The sequence below is a fragment of the Sturnus vulgaris genome, chromosome 23 (genome assembly GCF_052056855.1).
Source record: "Sturnus vulgaris isolate bStuVul1 chromosome 23, bStuVul1.hap1, whole genome shotgun sequence".
NCBI classification, from domain to species: Eukaryota; Metazoa; Chordata; class Aves; order Passeriformes; family Sturnidae; genus Sturnus; species Sturnus vulgaris.
In genome coordinates this window covers 8,033,728-8,050,051 of record NC_142265.1, presented here as the reverse complement: position 1 = coordinate 8,050,051, position 16,324 = coordinate 8,033,728, and the positions used below count along the sequence as shown (strand labels likewise).

At 60.3% G+C, this 16,324-nt stretch overlaps 2 protein-coding genes across 9 annotated transcripts; both read right to left on the bottom strand.

Annotated features, from left to right (window-relative positions):
* Window positions 1-2,652: 2,652 nt before the first annotated feature.
* Window positions 2,653-5,008, bottom strand: FXYD2 (FXYD domain containing ion transport regulator 2). 3 transcript variants are annotated; one of them, XM_088177898.1, is made up of 6 exons: window positions 4,836-5,008; window positions 3,995-4,033; window positions 3,809-3,883; window positions 3,193-3,229; window positions 3,016-3,046; window positions 2,653-2,837 (listed from the first exon to the last, which is right to left on the bottom strand). In XM_088177898.1, the coding sequence occupies exons 1-5, from the start codon at window positions 4,906-4,908 to the stop codon at window positions 3,022-3,024; spliced, it is 249 nt and encodes an 82-aa protein (XP_088034024.1). In that variant the 5' UTR covers window positions 4,909-5,008; the 3' UTR covers window positions 2,653-2,837; window positions 3,016-3,021. The 3 variants fall into 3 exon arrangements, with proteins under 3 accessions (XP_088034024.1, XP_088034023.1, XP_014740213.1); XM_088177897.1 differs by lacking the exon at window positions 4,836-5,008 and adding an exon at window positions 4,635-4,687 and having other exon boundaries at window positions 2,991-3,046; XM_014884727.2 differs by lacking the exon at window positions 4,836-5,008 and adding an exon at window positions 4,635-4,685.
* Window positions 5,009-5,738: 730 nt separating this feature from the next.
* On the bottom strand, window positions 5,739-15,253 carry FXYD6 (FXYD domain containing ion transport regulator 6). Of its 6 annotated transcripts, XM_088177892.1 has the most exons (9): window positions 15,123-15,197; window positions 14,543-14,617; window positions 8,761-8,823; window positions 8,579-8,623; window positions 8,392-8,466; window positions 8,220-8,256; window positions 7,997-8,046; window positions 7,852-7,895; window positions 5,739-7,455 (listed from the first exon to the last, which is right to left on the bottom strand). In XM_088177892.1, the coding sequence occupies exons 3-8, from the start codon at window positions 8,816-8,818 to the stop codon at window positions 7,867-7,869; spliced, it is 294 nt and encodes a 97-aa protein (XP_088034018.1). In that variant the 5' UTR covers window positions 8,819-8,823; window positions 14,543-14,617; window positions 15,123-15,197; the 3' UTR covers window positions 5,739-7,455; window positions 7,852-7,866. The 6 variants fall into 6 exon arrangements, with proteins under 6 accessions (XP_088034018.1, XP_088034022.1, XP_014740211.2 ...); XM_088177896.1 differs by lacking the exon at window positions 14,543-14,617 and having other exon boundaries at window positions 5,739-7,559; window positions 15,123-15,253; XM_014884725.2 differs by lacking the exon at window positions 14,543-14,617 and having other exon boundaries at window positions 15,123-15,253.
* Between the last annotated feature and the right edge of the window lie 1,071 nt (window positions 15,254-16,324).

The following is a 16,324-nucleotide window of genomic DNA, read 5'->3' as shown; positions in this document are numbered from 1 at the left end:
GGCACTCCAGTTGTCCACTGTATTATTTACCCAATCCCCTTTGTGCCACAGAAAAGATTTACTCTGAGAAGATTAATGGCTCAAGGGGCTGTGAGAGAAATCCTCCGAGATTGCCTGGTTCAGGGGAGAAGGCAAACACCTCCTCGCCGAGGCCACGGAACACGGGGAGAACAAGGAAAGGGCTGAGGGCTGGGCGGGTTCGTGGGACACCCTCTGATGGGGACAATAACTCACCCTGGGGACAGCAGGACTCTCTCATGGGGCAGTGGCAGGAGGAAGGAGACACGGCGGCCTTTTCCAGGGATGCCCCCACCTTCCATCTCCCAAAGCTCCAGGGCTCAACATCCAAAACAAATGACTGGGGAGAGCTGCTGGCAGCCCCTCTACCCCAGCTCGGAGAGGCCACACTTGCTGTGCACCCTGTCCTGGGTTAAGCCTGTCCTCTGTTCCTGGCTCCACCCTGGAGGAGCACGGAGCTGGGCTGCTCCCAGCTGAGCTCTGATAACAGCCTGCCCTCCAAACGTCACCCCCAGGGCAGGGCTTTGGGTGCTGGGACATGCCCTGCCCTGGCACTGTCCCCAGTGCCAGTGTCCCCAGCCCTGGCTCAGCCCGGGCTGGGGTGTGTGCAGGTGTGGGTGTCCCCAAGCCGTGCACAATAATGCCATTAATGCCATCTGGTGCCGAGACAGAGATCCCGCGCGGGAGCCAGACACGGCTTTTCTCTCCCTGTAATCCCCGGCCCCAGAGCCACGGGGGTTCTGTCTGCGGGGCTCCCGGCGAGTGAAGGGCACGGCTGCAGCCCTGGCACGCTCAGGAGCCGGGAAGGAGGGGAGCCCTGGGGCTCAGGGGCGTGGAACGGGCTCATTTCACACCCTGCTGCCTTCCTGCCTGCTGGCACCTTCAGCTCCTGCTTTTGGGGGACACAGCCCCAAAACACTCAGTGAGGCGTGGGCAGGGCAGTTCTGGTCTGGCCAAACCCTTTTGTGCTGTTAAACAGGCACTTTTCGTAGAATGTCAGGATCATTTAGTTTTAAAAACACCTCTAAGACCATCGAGCTTAACCATTAACCATTTTCTCCCTCGGCTGAAGGAGTCCTGTCGGTACTTGAGCTGTGCAAAGCTGCAACGAGTCTTTATTAGTGGGTCACTGTCAAGTCAAAATTATATTCCAAAATAATCTCCTTACTCTGTTAAATAAGCACCTCAGATTAGACAAATTGCACAGATTTTGCCTAATAACCTTCCCCCAGCTAATCCTATTTTTCTGTCAATGTCTGACCTCGATCGAAGCCCAAACGGACCCTGGGAGTTGGTTTCTCCATCCCGGCTGTGCTGCGTGGTCGGGGTCACTGAAGGCAGCCCCTTGCACACCTGAGCAACCACAGTGGCTTCAGGTGAGGGGAGGAAACCCCCTGAGTTGGAGTTTCTCATCCAAACCATTCCCTGCTCAAGCAGCCCCCAGACCGACAAGGCTGGGAGTGAGCTCCCCGCTGCATCCCTCCCTGAACTCCTCCTTCTCTGCTTGTTTGGGGTGCCCCGAGGCCCCTTTTGGCCTCACCCTGCCCCAGGAAAGGGCGAGGATGCTGGGGCAGGGTAGGGGACAGGCAGCCCTGTGCCCTGCCGTCACTAGGTGTCTGTGTCGGGCCAGCTCTGCGCACACAGAGCGAACCTCCCTCCTCACTCACTCACCGCCCAATTGCGGGAGAGGTTTTATTTATTTATTTATTATTTATTTTTAAGAGCCGTTTCTGGCTGAATCCGAAGCTGAGAGGGGCCGAGAGCTCACCCAGAGCTCCGTGCTCCATCCCAGCCCCGTTCCTGACCCAGAAGGACGCCTGGATCGCGCTCTGCGCTGCTGTGCTGGGCTGACCTTGGCGGGACCCCACTGAGCTGCTCCAGCACTTCCCTCCCCAGCAGGGCTGGGAGAGATTAAAGAGAGGGAAAATTCCCCCAAACGCATGGGTCAAGAAAAAGGCAGTTTATAAAGTGAAAGCAGAGGGAGCGTGAGCACAAGAAAAGGGGAAAAGAAGAAACCCAGGAGGCTGAAATTCGCCACTTGCCATCCGCAGGTGATGCCCAGCCCCTTCCCGGGAAGTCAGTATCGCTCCACAAGGTGAATGTTGTAACTCAGGAACACCCCCCTTTCTCACACACCCCTTTCTCCTCCTTTCCCTTTTTTTCTGTACCTGGTCTGGAATATCCCTTGGGTCAGTCTGGGGCTGTCCTGCCCGTGTCCCCTGCCAGGATCCTGCACGGAGTGTATTGAAGGGACAGCGCTGCTGCTGTGGGAGCAGCAGGAGCCTGAACTGGAGTGTTCCCAGCACCTTCCCAGCTCCCCACACACAGCCCAGCACCGTGAGGGCCGCGAGGGAGAGAATTAACCCCATCCCAGCCAGACACGAGCACACAAAGAGCCCCACAGTGCTGCCAGCCGCTGCCTGGGCATCCCAAGGGAAAGGCAAGTGCCGCAGGATCCAGGACCTGCATCTGGGAGAAGAAACATCCGGAGCAAACCCTGCTCCGAGCCTCGGGCTGCGGAGGAGCCAGCGGGAACTTTTCCTTTCCTGGGTCTGGTGGAAGACGCCTGCAGGGCAGAAAAGTGATTGGCGACGGGCCAGGAGAGTGGGCGATTCAAACGCCTCGGGCACACAGTTTAACCTCTCGGAGCTTGAACTTTATTAGCCAAGAAACTCTTGCTGGGTCTAAGAGAGGGAGAAGCACGAGGGTAATTTGCGTTCTGGCCTTGCGGGGATCCACAGGAGCGGGGTGAGGGGTGGCCACTGGCCAGGACTCCTGGGCTTCGGCTGGAGCTCTGCTTCCATGACGGCATTGCAGCTCTGGAACCGGAGAGAGGGAGGGTGACATGGCCAGCGTGTCCCAGCCCCTCTGCTCCCGGGACAGACCCCCCAGAAGTACTGGCCTGAAGCACGAGTACCCCAAAGCATCGCTGCCCAGCACAGGGAGCCTGGCCGCCAGCTGCAGCCTCCTACCTGCACCTACAGCTCCTCCTCCTACCTGCACCTACAGCTCCTCCTCGTTCCCTTGTCTGTGGAGAAAAAGCAAAGGGAGAAGGGTTACACTGGGAAATCTGGCTGAGAGAAAGGGGAACGCGGGTGAAATCTGACCCTGTCAGCTGGCAGGACTGGAACAGGCAGGAGAGAAGAGGCTGCCTGAAAACCGTGCAATACTCACCTCCTCTTCTTCTTCCCTCCGCAGTGGAACCGCTGGCCTGGGGGCGAGAGGAGCGACTGAGGCTGAGCCTCCCCCCACCCCATCACACCCTGGCACTGCTCCTGCTCAAGCTGCCCCATGATTGCAAATATTCCTGGTTTTCATGGTTTTCTCCCTAAAACTAGCGGGCACCATCCTTGCAGCAGCTGTGACCGTGGCACGAAGTGGTGCTGTTCCAGAGCAGTGCCAGAACACCCAGGCAGGGTCACAGTGTGCCCTGCACACTTAACATCGGGTCAGTCTGGGAGCTGCCGAGGTCTGAGGGCTCTGGGAGCTCTGGTTCCACTCTCTGGAAATGTCAGAGTTTTCTCTGCTATTTTTAATGAGTGACCTTCCCTCTGAAGCCCTGGCGCTGGCAGGGAAACACTAAATATTTACGTGGTCTCCCTCCCAACTCGCCCTGTGCTGGGAGCGTGCCTGGATGGAAAGTTCCCAGGCAGCCCCAGGGGCAGGCTGTGCCCACCCCTGGTGCTGTGGGGACAGGGTTGGTGACCCCCAGCCCCCTCCCGGCCAGAGGAGGGGGATGAGTGGAGCACGGAGCAGAGCCGAGGAGTATCCGGCTCACCCAGGCACTTACTGAGGATGATGAGGAGCCCGATCACAAAAGCCACGACGGCGAAGATCAGCCCCCCGTTTCGGATGGTGTCATAGTCTGGGGAGGAGGAGAGGTCAGCCCAGCTGAGCCCGCAGCACAGAGCCCATGGCAGAGTGGCAGGGAGGGGCTGCCCGTCCCCCTGCCCGCAGCCCCCGGGCACACACTCACCGTAGCTGAATCTGTCCTGGCCCTGCTCGGGCACTTGCTCTGAAAAGAGGAGAAATTCCAGTGAGAGCCCCGTCCTCACAATGTGGAGGTGGGAGAGACCAGGATCGAGGACTGCAAGTGAGAGTGCTGTGACTGCCTTGGCACGCAGCTGAGCCAGGAAACTCCTGAGTATCTCCCCAAGAGCTTTAAGGTCCACGGCAAATTCACGGCATGCACTTGCAGGATGCTCGGGAGCCTTCGAGCTCCAGGTGAAGCTGTAGGCAGGGCCCCAGCTCCACCGCCCTCGGGAAGTGCCACTGCCTGCAGGACTCCAACAAAGGCTCTGTCCCCTCAGTGCACAGGACTGAACAACCCGTCAGGCTCACACCTCGCACCAGATGCACCCCAAAACCCCCCCTCCGTGTCACCGTGTCACGGCTGCAGCCACCTTACCTGACTGCACAGCCCTCTGCCGGGAGCAGCTTGGAAGGAGAAATCACCCCGAGAAGCCAAACACCGATGTGCCACAGGGCTGTGGAGCTCTGAGGATCCATCCCCACGTCTGCCCACCCCAAATCCTCATGGAGAGCCCCCCCCGTGGTGGGAGGGACCAGCGCTGCTCCTCGCATGGAGATGTCCCCATGGAAGTGTCTGTCCTTACCGTCACCCATGGCCTCGGCGTGTCGTCCGGCGGGCACCTAGCTCTGCGAGTGGGTACCCACGGGAAAGCGCATTAATTGGGAGACAAACCTCATTAAACATTAATGGCCTCGGTGTAATGTTTATCGCAGTCACGAGGGGAGGCACAGGGCTCCCGCCTGCCTTTGGGAAAGAGGGAGGGGAGGGCAGGGGCAGCACCCACCGTGCCAGCCGGTGGGGAGGGCTGGGCACCCCGAGCTGCGTGTCCTTGTCGCAGCCTTCCCTCCCTTTCCCATTGTCAGCCCTGCTGGGCTTCACCTCCTGCGGTGGTGACGAGCAGAGGGATGGGCTCAAATACAAGCTGTGACTTCCTTTTGCTGGAGAGGAGCGAGCAGCACGTCCCGTCCTCCCAGCCTGGCACCGAGTGTGTCCCTGGGCCGGGTCAGCACCTCCGTGCCAGCACCGAGCCACCCCGGCAGCACCGCGATGTCCGTGGCGCATCCCCGCCGGCAGTGGGCAGGGGGATGCCGTGCCCTTCCCCGGGCGGTGCCAGCCCCGGGCCCGGCGGGGCCAGCTGCCAGGAGGGCTGTGCAATCCAGTTTGCTCTAATCTGGCCATCAGCGGGCGAGAGTCACGCGCACAAAGGCGATTAACGCCGGGGGTGGCCGTGGGGGGAGCCGGCCCCGAGGGACGCTCCCCTTGGCAGGGTTAAGGAGCGCAGACACCCGGAGCTCTCGGCAGCCCGGCCCCGGTGCCACGGGGCGCAGCCAAGCCCCGGGAGGGTGCTGCGTGGGGCGGCTCTGCTGTCACCGCTGTCACCGTGCCCTGGCAGCGCTCAGCATCCGCCGCACCGGCGCGCCAGCAGCCCGACACTGCGGCTCCCGAAAAGCCCGGGGACAAAAGTGGCCGTGGCCGCGCCCCCGCGCTCCCCTCCCGCGGGCTCTGGCTCTTGCTGAGCTGCAGAAGGGAGCAGGAGGGGGCTCGGCCGGCACAAAGCCTGACTGTGCTGCCCAGGGCGCTGCCCCTGCTCCCCTGGCCCCAGCCGGGCCACAATGGGATGGCGTGGGAAGCTGCCAGGCTGCCCTGGGAACGCCACGGCCCTCGAGACAACGCAGGCAGGCACCGATAGAAACGATATTTTATTCCTTTCCCCTTAGGTCACAGCACAGAGCACACCAGCCCTCCAGCACAGCAGCACACTCGCCTATTTAAAAGGAGACACAATAGCTCAGTTTATTTTACAACACTCAGGGTTTGGCCATTTTACACACCACAGGGAGCTCTTTGTTTTGTGGTAACACCGACGGCACACTAGGGACAGCACGGGCACTCCGACTGGAGGGACACACACTGTGACACTCGGGGGTCTGCTCTGCCCCCTCTGCAACAGCCAGGACAGAGGGAAGGGACACAAACACGAGAGACATGGTCCCTCTGCCTGGCACAGATGGGACAGAGCTTCCCGGTGCCACCAAGTGATGCCAAGCATGCAGGGACACAGCCCACGCCCGAGGCAGGGCCACCACGGTGGGATGGACACAGCAGAAACTCCTCTGAGAACCATCCTGGAGGAAAAACCCCCTTCCTGCTGTGGGGATGGCACCCCGAGGGGTTTCAGTGAAGCCCTGGGGACCCCTCGCTGCTGCCCCCACCCAAGCTGGCAGTCCCTAGCCCCAGCTGAGGTTTTGCCTGCCCACTGATTTGGGGAAGAGCCAAAAATCATAGGTTTGCCTCTGACCCCTGAGAGGACACAGGGTGACGATGGCCCCTGGGCTCAGCACGTTGTCACAGTGCAAACTCAGGTGTACAAAAGCCCCGAGAATCACTCAGTGCCACTCGCTGCTGCTCCACGGGGAGAGGGGACAGCTGGCACCGGGGGTGACACGGAACCACCACGGGACAACACAGCAGTGACACGGGTGGCACAGGGAGCGACAAGGTGCCAGGAGGGGCAGGGAGCAGCAGGAGGAGACGCCACTGCCCCTTCCCTGCCAGAGACAAGCACAGACAGGATCTCTGTTTCTCTTTAGCCCTCAGCCTGTGTCACCCACCCAGCTCTGGCTCACGGGCAGGAGCTGGTTTGTGCTGGTTAGTGGGGTCACCGCTGTGCTGCTGCCCTCATCCACAGTGTCACCGTGCTGGGGATCTCACGGGCTTCTCTGCCACCATGGCCTTGCCTCACACTCCAAGCAGCGTCCCACAAGTTTAACCAGGGACAGAAACAGGGAGTGCCAACCAGGAGAGCTCCTTCAGCCTTGAATCCAGCACCCCAGTGGCCCCAGCGAGGAGGCTGAGCCATGGGATATCCCTGCCTGATTCACCCCCCACCATGGCTGTTTTTAGGCTGGGGCATGCAGGGGGTTATTGCTGAAATGGGGACAGGTGGCCCTGAAATGACCCCAGGGCACTGCAGGTCCCCAAGCCCTGCCCAAAGCCGGGGGGGCTGTGCTGCTGGCATGGGCAGGGAACGGGGGTCCCTGCCCCACAGCCCACACTCCCTGTTCCCAGGCTTGGAGGGCAGCCCAAAGGGCAGCAGCCTGCCAGTCCTACAGAGCCCGAATCACACGCACAGCACGAGAAAGGTGAAGAGAAAGTCACAATTACAACATCAGCAACAACTAGCCCTAGAGGTAATGATCATCTCACAGCAACATTACACACCACGGGAGGCAGAGTGAGCGGAGTTTAGTCGGGTTACGAGACAGAGGACCGGTGCTGGAGCACAGAGGGGACACAGACAGGGCAGCCCCGCGTCTCCTGAGAGGGACCTGCTGCTGGGGGCTCAGTTTCCTCGCAGGCCACGGGCATCTGGGCTCCCAGCGTCTGTCCTCGGGTCTCTGGGTCTGTGCAGGGAGCAGAGCAGTGGGTCAGGCTTTCTCCAAGCCAGGAGGTCGGGGAGCTCATAACAAGATGCCCCAGGGGATTCACATCCAGCTTTCTGAAAACCCTAAAACCAAAACCACTCAGGGGTGGAGGAGCACCAGAAAAGGAAGTGTAACACAAGGGACAATCCGGACAGATGCTTCCTTTTCCTGCTGGGCTGCCTGGGGACACTCAGGAGCTCGCTAGCACTGAGTTTCCTTGTTGTAGACCCCTCCAGTGCTCGCCCCCAGCCCATCCCAGGGATGCAGAGCTGCCCAGCGCCACTGCTGTGCTCAGAGCCCCGCAGTCACCCCCACCCACAGCCCCAGCTGTCCCTTCCATCCTGATGCCCCCACCCAGCCTGGCCGGGGACTCACAGCATTGGCTCCTGCTCAGTTCTCTGCTTTCTGTGCCGCCGTTGCTGCAAAGGGAAGAGCAGAGGGGTTTGTGGTGCCTGCCCAGCGCTGGGAGGGGGCTGTGACACGGGGCAGTGGCACAGGGACCCCAGCACAGTGACCTTACCGTTTGAGGTGATCAGGTTCTCTGCCTGAGCCTCCTCGTCCCCTGGAGCCCTGCAAGGAGAGGAGCAGCTGGGATCTGTGCCCCATCCCAAGGTGGGATGCCCAACAGCGTGGTGGGATGGCCAGGAAGGCGCACTGGGAGCAGGCAGAGCTGCTCCCCCAGTTTTGGGCACCCCAAAGGGACACCCAGGGAGTGCAGCACCCACCAGGCTGCCCTCACTCACCTGGGCTTCTGCTTGAAACTGCACCTGCACCTCCTGCCTGCAAGGGGAGAGAAACTCCGTGAGTGTGGCCGAAGGGGGAATGGGATGAGGCCTTTCCCAGTGCCCCCCAGCACGGGAACAGCCCCTGCTGCCCCAGCCTGCCAGCCCAGCACACACCATATCCCCAACTTACTGAGGATGAGGAGAATGCCCACAGTGAACAGGACCACGGCAAACACCAGCCCCCCGATCCTCAGGCTCTGGTAATCTGGGAAGGGGAGAGACAGGGCTCGTTCCTGCTGGGTCCAGGGGAGGGGGCGGCTCTTTGGGTGCCCATGGCACACCCACACCCACCCCCAGGCTCAGCCATGCTCACTCACCATAGTTAAAGGGATCCTCCTCCTCCTCCTTCTCCTGGGTGGCCACTGGAAATGAACAGACAAGGGGGTGTGAGCTGAGCGAGCCCCTGGCTGCTGCCCCACACCCCACTGCAGCCCCCCTGTTCCCTGGGGTTCCCCAGCCTTTTCCTGAGGTGTGTGTGCCACACACACCGGGCACCTACCGTCTGCCATGGCCACGGGTACCAGCAGGGAGCACAGGAAGATGAGCACTGCCTCCATGGCTGCTGTGAGAGAGGGGAGAAGAGGGTGTCAGCACCCACAGGCCTCAGGGAAGGCACTGGAACAAGGCCAGGGAGCACGGGGCAACTCCAGACAACCCAGGCTGGCTGTGTGGGCAGGCAGGGCCAGCCCATGCCACGGGAGAAGGAGCCAGGCTGGTCCGAGGAAACACCCAGGGTGCCACCACAGCGCCCAGCCCAGCAGTTCAAAGTCAGGAAGGGAAGGGTTTGAGCAGACTCTCATACTTTTTTTTGTAGGGTTCTGGGATGTATTTTCGACCATCTCCACTTGGCATAAATCTCAGTGAAGTCTCAAGTTTGCTCTGCTCTGCAGGCAATGGGGCCAACACCCCAACAATCCCACCCTGTGCACCTCTGGGAACAGTGTCCAAATGCTCCTGCAGATCTGGCAGCCTCGGGGCCGTGCCCATTCCCTGGGGATCTGGGCAGTGCCCAGCACCCTCTGGGGGAAGAACCTTTTCCCAATATTCAACCTAAACCTCCACAGAGACAGAAGAAAAAAAAAAAAGAGGCTGGATTTACAGTTACCCTAGTTTGATGAAACACTCAAGCCTAAATCCCGCTGTCTTTGGGAGAAGTTGGCATAATTTAACCAGTTTGCTGAATATTTCCAGCCTCCTAAACTGGGACAGACTCCATTCGCACTTGGGACTGTTTTTTAATGTGGTGCGTTTCAATTAAAAACTTTCTCAAGAAGATTTAAGAGACACCGCAGAAGAAACGGCAAGAAGAACAATTTTAGTTTGCTCTTTCCACATCTGCTCTTAAAACTTCATTGGTTTCGAGCATCCCAGGGCTCCTCTCAGCAGGGCACGGCACTCGGCCATCAGCCCCCGGCCCGGCCCCCGATGATGATTTGTCCCAATTAGCATAGCAATTACACTCCCGCAATGAGGCCAGTGGCCCTGGTGGGATATGAGCTCAAAGACACACTTGCCCTCCGGGCTCCCTGCAGCAGCAAGGAGAGACCGTAAATAATCTCGGTGTCCCCTCCCAGCAGAGCCTGGCGCTGTCCCTTCGCTGGGAGCACCTGGCCGGAGCACGGACCTTTCTCGGAGGGTGGGAGGACGCTGTGGCCGGGCTGTGACACTCCCTGCCACCTCGGGGCATGTCCCCAGCTGCATTTGGGACAGCCACCTTCTCTGCTGGGACCCACCCAGCCAAGGCAGGGCACTGGTACCCACACCTGCTGCCAGCATCCCTTCTCCATCTCCCAGGGGACAGCCAGGGGACAGGGGGGACCTGCTCCCTGTCCTGCCAGCTGGCACGGGGCACTGCAGACCCTGTGGTGCGCTGGCTGCACTCAGGGGAACACCTCGTGTCGGGAGGAGAGGGTTTGGCTGGGGCAGCCCCTCCGAGGGCAGGCGGTGGCAGCCTGGCTGCTGCCTCTGTGTCCCCGCAGGTCCCCGGGGCTCTGCCTGCTGGTGACAGCGGTGCCAGGCGGTCCCCCCCGTGCCCTGGAGCCGGGCTGGGTGGCCATACATGGTCGGGAGCACGGAGAGGGCTCGCTGCTGGGAATGGAAGGGAGGTTATCGGGAGCCCTGCGCGGCCCCGATAGCGCCGAGCGCTACTGAGCGGCTGCAGCTGCTGCGCTGGATTAGTGCCGATAAGGAAGGGGCCCTGGACACAGCAGGAATTCAGCTCGCTGGCGGATGCGGTGCCGCTATTCAGCCCCTCCAGAGCCTGACCTGATTCCGATGCAGCCTCCACCGCAGCCCACCCCTGCTGTCAGCCACGGGAGAGGCAGCTCAGCTGCCCCAGGCCGGCTCCCTGGGACACCGAGATCCCCCAGACCCTGCCACGGCCCCTTCTCCCAGTTTGTGCCCCACAGTCACCCCCAGGACTGGCACGGAGCAGGCTCAGCAATGCCCACCAGTGCTGGCCCCAGCAGCGCTGGGCTCCGTGGCCTTTCCCAGTTCCCAGTTCACAGAGGAGGCAGCCCCGGCCCCACCAACATTCCCAGAACCCGCCCTGCTCATCGCAACAAGCGGCATCCCAGATAACTCCCATTCCTCCCTCCCCTTCCACGATTTGCCATTCCGAAGGCGATGTGTTTACCCGAACACTGGAGGGTTTCATCCCCCTCTGCTGCAGCTGCTGGGCTGCACCGGAGTGTGCCCAGACAAAACCCCTCGTTTGCTGAGATGCAGATTTCGGGGTAATTACCAGGTCTTAGAAACACACACAAAGAGCCCACAGCTGGTGGCACAGTCACTTCGAGATGCGTATCTCCTTTCTCTCACATTCTTTATCTCCTCACCACGAGGCTGCAGATTCAGTCATTTTCCCAGCTCACGGTCTTGTGCCATGATCAATATTCATCGGCTCCCGTATTTCTCAAACAAATCATTCATCAGACTTTTACAGTTTTGCTGCCATTTGCCTGCTGCCGGATCATTCCCTGAAGAGCACACTCCGGGAATTTCACATTATTCCCTGCCCTGAGCTGCTCCACGTGGCACTGGGCCCTGCCCAGCCACACACACACCCCCTCCACCCCTTTGCTCAGCATTTGGCTTCTCGCACGTAGCGCGGCGGAGTTCACTGCTGGGCCGAGCCAAGCACGCAGCACACATATGTTCTTTGTTTTTCTATCTCAATTCCTAGAATTCACACACTTCCGCGCTCCCGAACTTATCTCCGCACGAGTGAGCCGCCAGGATTGGCAGTGTCCCTGCTCCCAAGGCAAACACGGCGCTCTGCAGTGCAAACGAGCCCAGCTCTCCTCCAAGGAAGCATATGCCTTGCAAAGAGCCACAGGTTTTTTGGGTTGCTCCAAGCTGGCCCACCCACTTCTTCCTGAAGCTGAAATAAAGTGAGAAGAGCGAGCACTGCCGAGGGTTTGCTGTTCTCCCTGCTCCTGACTTCCCCCACGCTGAATCCAGCTGTGCCTCCGCACGGGAAAGGAGAGGGAAACCAGCAACTGCCACGTCCCACAGCAAAAATCTCTCCCTGTTTTCTCCCCATTGGTGACACAAAGTTCGGAGTCACCACCCTGGACACCACGGGCAGTGGCAATGCCTGCGACTTGAACCCAAACATGGGGGTTTCCTGTTAAAACTGCGAGATCCAGCAAAACACAGAGAGAGGTGGAGCAGCACAGGAGCCGAGCAGCAGCGTCCAGAACTCCCCTCCCCTCTCATCCCAGCTCAGTCTGCTGCTCTGTGAGGGAAATCAGATATCTTCCACCATCCCTATCTCCATAGAAGAGCCGCTGGTAGAAGGAGCAGCAGAAATTTGTGACAAGCTCAAGGGGGAAGGAAGCAGCACCACAGATTGAGGAAGTACACAGAGTTTGCTGTTTTCTGGGAGGATATGGATGAGAGTGGGTTGGGGGACTAATCCAGTGCTGCCAGGGCTGGACCTGCCCCATGGTGAGAGTCAGTTCCCCCTGCCCAGCGCAGCCAGCAGTGACACCAACAAGGCAGGGTGACAATGGCAGGGCCACCCTGGCACCACGAGATGGGAGTCACCCGCACCCAGGCGAGCCGGCCGGATGATTCACAGCCCTGCCACGCACAGCCAGCACTGCCTCCATGCAGAGCACAGCCACAGCTCCTCCTCAGCCTCTTCCTCCTGGATCATCCCCCCTTGCCATTCCCACGCCATTCTTGGTGGGTGTACGTGCTTGGAGCCCCGGTGAGGGAGAGGAATGGGCAAATCCAGGCAGACAGACCCAGTCCCTCCCGCCTGGCTCAGCTCTCTGCAGCACAGCAAATCCTGCCAGAGCAAGGCAGGTGAATTTGTAATGCTCTTGGATCTCCAAGTCCCCTTTTCCTTTTCATTGTTTTGCATAGATCTGCCCTGTCAAGTCTCAGCCATCACAGCGCAATTCCGGGCAGCCTCCGCCTTCCACCAGGAGTCCTCAGGGCATCTCCCGGAGATCAGACCTAGTTAAAATCTCTGGTTTCTGTGCAAAGCCCCCCAGACCGTGACAGCAGCGCTCCTTTGCCCGGGGCGTTTAAGAGCGTGCATGTGTGAATGGACATTTCCAGCTCTGCATAGATGTGCTCTTCTGCCATTTCACGTCAGCATCAATCTGGCTATTAATGTGCCTGTTGTTGTGCCTCGTGCTTCTAAATGAGAGAGGATAGGAGATTTCCAGCCCTCGCCATTCTGGTATGGGTGGCCCTTCCCAAATCCGGTGCTGATTCAGAGGCTGACTGGATGGAAGGCAAAAACCTGGCTTTACTAGAGTCTAATTGTCTCTTTTGCTGGTTTGGGGCGTCTCTGAGTGCACTACCCCTCACCTGTACCCCAGAATTCCACTTGCCTCCTGCAGGGCTTCTTCCAGCCTCATGGAACTGACCCTAAACCATCGAGGAGCCTCAGCCAAGACTGCCTGGCCCTGTGTGGCTCAGCACAGTCCCCAGCCCCCCGGTGACACTCAAATGAGGCAGCAAGGCCAATCCTTCACTGGGGCAAACCTCCCTGCTGAGCCTAAGGCTGCCTAAGCCAGGGAAGCCAGCCTGGGCTCCAGCAGGCAATAAACATCACCAGCACCTTCCCTGTACAGGAGTCTGCTGCTCCTGATCCCTCCTTATTCAATGAACAGATAAACAGGGGCTGTAAACCTGACCGTGCACCTGCCTGGACCATCCCATCCTCTCACCACACCCTTGTTTGGCTGAATGAGCCTGGGCTCTGCAGGGGCATCAGCCATGAGAATCCCACAGGTGAGACAAGGGAGAGGTTCCCTGCAGGATCCTGGTGGTGAGAGCACCCCAGATCATCAGGACACCCCGGCAGAGCAGTGTGCAAGGAGCTGTTTGAGGCTCCTGAGCCTGCTGGGTACCACAGCCCTGCCACGCTCCGCAGCACATCAGAGCAGACATTTTCTCGCTTCTCTCCTCTGCTGTCACCATCAGCCACGACCACTGCGAGCAGGAGGCAGACAGCAGTGCCCTGAAACACGGCTGTTGTCCCCAACACTGCCCCAGGCAGTGATGGGCAGGTGGCACAGGACAGGGCAGGACAGGACACCTCCCTGCTGCCTGTGCCAGCGGTGCCTTCTCCATGCTCAGGGGCACAACAGCTGCAGAGCTCAGCAGCCTCTTTACACCTTGCAAACACACACAGCCTGAAAGGCAAACACGGGGGAACAGCAGACACAGAGCTGCTGGTTTGCTGTGTCAGGGAGTGTCCCCCACACCTGGCAAAGCCGTGGCTCCCACCCCATGTTTTACCTGAATGGGTACGCTGAGACAAAGCAGATAATATTTCCAGGTGAGGGTGAGCCATGAGGCTGGTGGGAGGAAGGTGCAGGCAGACTCACACCTTGCAGGCACAGGATATCCTCCAGCACGTCCCAAACACGCTCTAACAGGTGGCGTGGCCTGGCTTGGCAGCCATGGCTCCATGCTGGCAGCTCTCCACTTCACTCCGCCTTGGAACCATGGTCCGGCTCTGCATGAGCAGGGACTCTCCGGGTTTGTCTTTGTTTCAAACTGGGAGCAAAACCACCCAGCGGGACTGAAAATCCCAGCGGGACCCACCAGCATCTTGGAGCGCTGTGGGCTTGCCAAAATGGGTGCTCCATTCTAATCCACACACGGCTTTCCCAGAGAGGCTGCTCCTTCACGCTGCTTATTCACATCCACACAAACCACCTGTCACTTTCCCTCCCACAGAAATATCCCTGCAAGATCCAAGTTCCACCACATGGACTCCAAAATCCGTTTCTTTGGAAGCATTAATTACATACCCTGAGAGACACGCTCTTCCCTTCCTCCGTACGCCTTCCCGGGATGAGGCGCTTGGCTGTTTACGCACGGTGTTACTACAATATTGAACAACAGGAGCCAGAGCGCTGCCAAGGGCTGCGAGAGAGGGATCCCCCGGCTCCCCGGGATCCCCCCTCTCCCAGGGATCCCCCCTCTCCCCACAGCCCTGCCAGCCTGCGGAGCACCGGGAGCGCTCCGGCTCTGCCCGCGGTGGTCTCGGGTGGCTCCGCCGGGGCATCCTCCCCATCACGGGGGGCTGGTAACCAGGCAACGGTGGGATACGGGAAAGCGCGGTACCCGGCGTTGCCATGGCAGCCGCCGGGACCGGGATGCGAACGGGTCGGGGCGAGGGGCGATGCCCCGGGGCAGCCGGGGGGAAGGAGTCCCGGCCGCCTCTCCAGCGGGAGCGGGGTGGGGCTCGGTACCGCAGCCCGGTACCGGGGAACGGACCCCCGAGCGAGCACCCCGAGCCACGCGCTGCCGGGCGGACCCCGAACCTACTGGTCCCTCCCTCCCTTCCTCCCCACCGATCCCCCCAGGCCCCTCTCCGGCCGGACCCACCTGAGCTGGCCGGGCGGAGCCGGGCAGAGCCGGGCTGGCCCCGCGGCTCCGGGCGGTGCCGGGGGAGCGGAGCGGAGCGCGGAACGGGGCTGCTGCACAAAGGGGAGCGGGCGGGCGGGGCGGGGGCGGTGCCTGCCGGGCGGGGGGCGCGGGCAGCGGCGGGGGCGCGGCCAGCACGGCCCGGCCCCTGGCGGCTCCCAGATCCCCCCAGAGGAAGGCACGGGGATGCTCAGGGGGATGGAGCGCTTCTGCTCCGGACACCGCTGGGAGTGTCCAGCCTGGAGAGGAGAAGCTCCAGGGAGAACTTAGAGCCCTTCCAGCGCCTAAAGGGGCTCCAAGAGAGCTGGAGAGGGACTGGGGACAAGGGATGGATTGGAGAGACAAGAGGGAACTGCTTCCACTGCCAGAGGGTAGGGTTAGATGGAATACGGGGAAGAAATTCTTCCCTGTGAGTGTGGTGAGGCTCTGGCACAGGGTGTCCAGAAAAGCTGTGGCTGCCCCGTCCCTGGAAGTGTCCAAGGCCAAGCTGGATGGGGCTTGGAGCAACCTGGAATAGTGGAAGGTGTTCAAGGGATTTGGAGCTTGATGGCCTTGAAGATCCCTTCCAACCCAAACCGTTCAGTGATTCTGTGATTCTGCAAAAGTCACAGTGCCTGCAGGGCAGGTATGGAGGGGAAACACTCACCTGGCTTTGAAACATCCCTTCCCACAGCACAGCAGGTCTGGACTCTGCCCTGAGCTGTGGAGGGAGTGAGGAACAGACTGGGGCCAGCAGAAAACACACACAGATGAATTGGCAAACACGGCACAGAAGCCCTGCTGCCTCCTGAGAGCTGGGAAAGGCACTGCCAGGCTGCCAGGCCAGGTGGCCCAGCTCACAGGGCTTCAGTCACGTCACTCAGCCAATCTCAGGGTCCTCCCAGGTCAGGGTGGGAAGCAGGGACAAATTCAGCCTGGTCTGGCTCAGTTTCAGGCACAGCAGAAATCAGGAATAACAAATGCAGAAATTAGGACCTGGTACCTGCAATGCCTGCCCTGAATCCAGCAGCATTTGGCAGCTGCAGGAAACCAATCCTTGGGAGTTACCCAGAGCAGGTCAGGAACCAGGGTTCACTTCAGGCAGCCGGGGCAAAACGCAGAGCTGCACAAAAAGCCCTGTGAAAAGCTCTGGAAGCCTTGTCACAGAGCTTTGTGGCAAGCCC

Bases quoted from the DNA above. Each gene is read 5' to 3' on its own strand.
- FXYD2 (XM_088177898.1), bottom strand. From the start codon at position 4,908: ATGGGAAAGGGAGGGAAGGCTGCGACAAGGACACGCAGCTCGGGGTGC. The intron at 3,884-3,994 runs GTGAGTGTGTGC...CCTCCTCCCCAG, and splicing joins CCAGGACAGATTCAGCTACG to ACTATGACACCATCCGAAAC. The intron at 3,047-3,192 runs GTGAGTATTGCA...TTTTCTCCACAG, and splicing joins GGAGGGAAGAAGAAGAGGAG to ACAAGGGAACGAGGAGGAGC.
- FXYD6 (XM_088177896.1), bottom strand. From the start codon at position 8,818: ATGGAGGCAGTGCTCATCTTCCTGTGCTCCCTGCTGGTACCCGTGGCC. The intron at 8,624-8,760 runs GTAGGTGCCCGG...GTTCATTTCCAG, and splicing joins ACCCGTGGCCATGGCAGACG to TGGCCACCCAGGAGAAGGAG. The intron at 7,896-7,996 runs GTAAGGTCACTG...TTCCCTTTGCAG, and splicing joins GAACCTGATCACCTCAAACG to CAACGGCGGCACAGAAAGCA.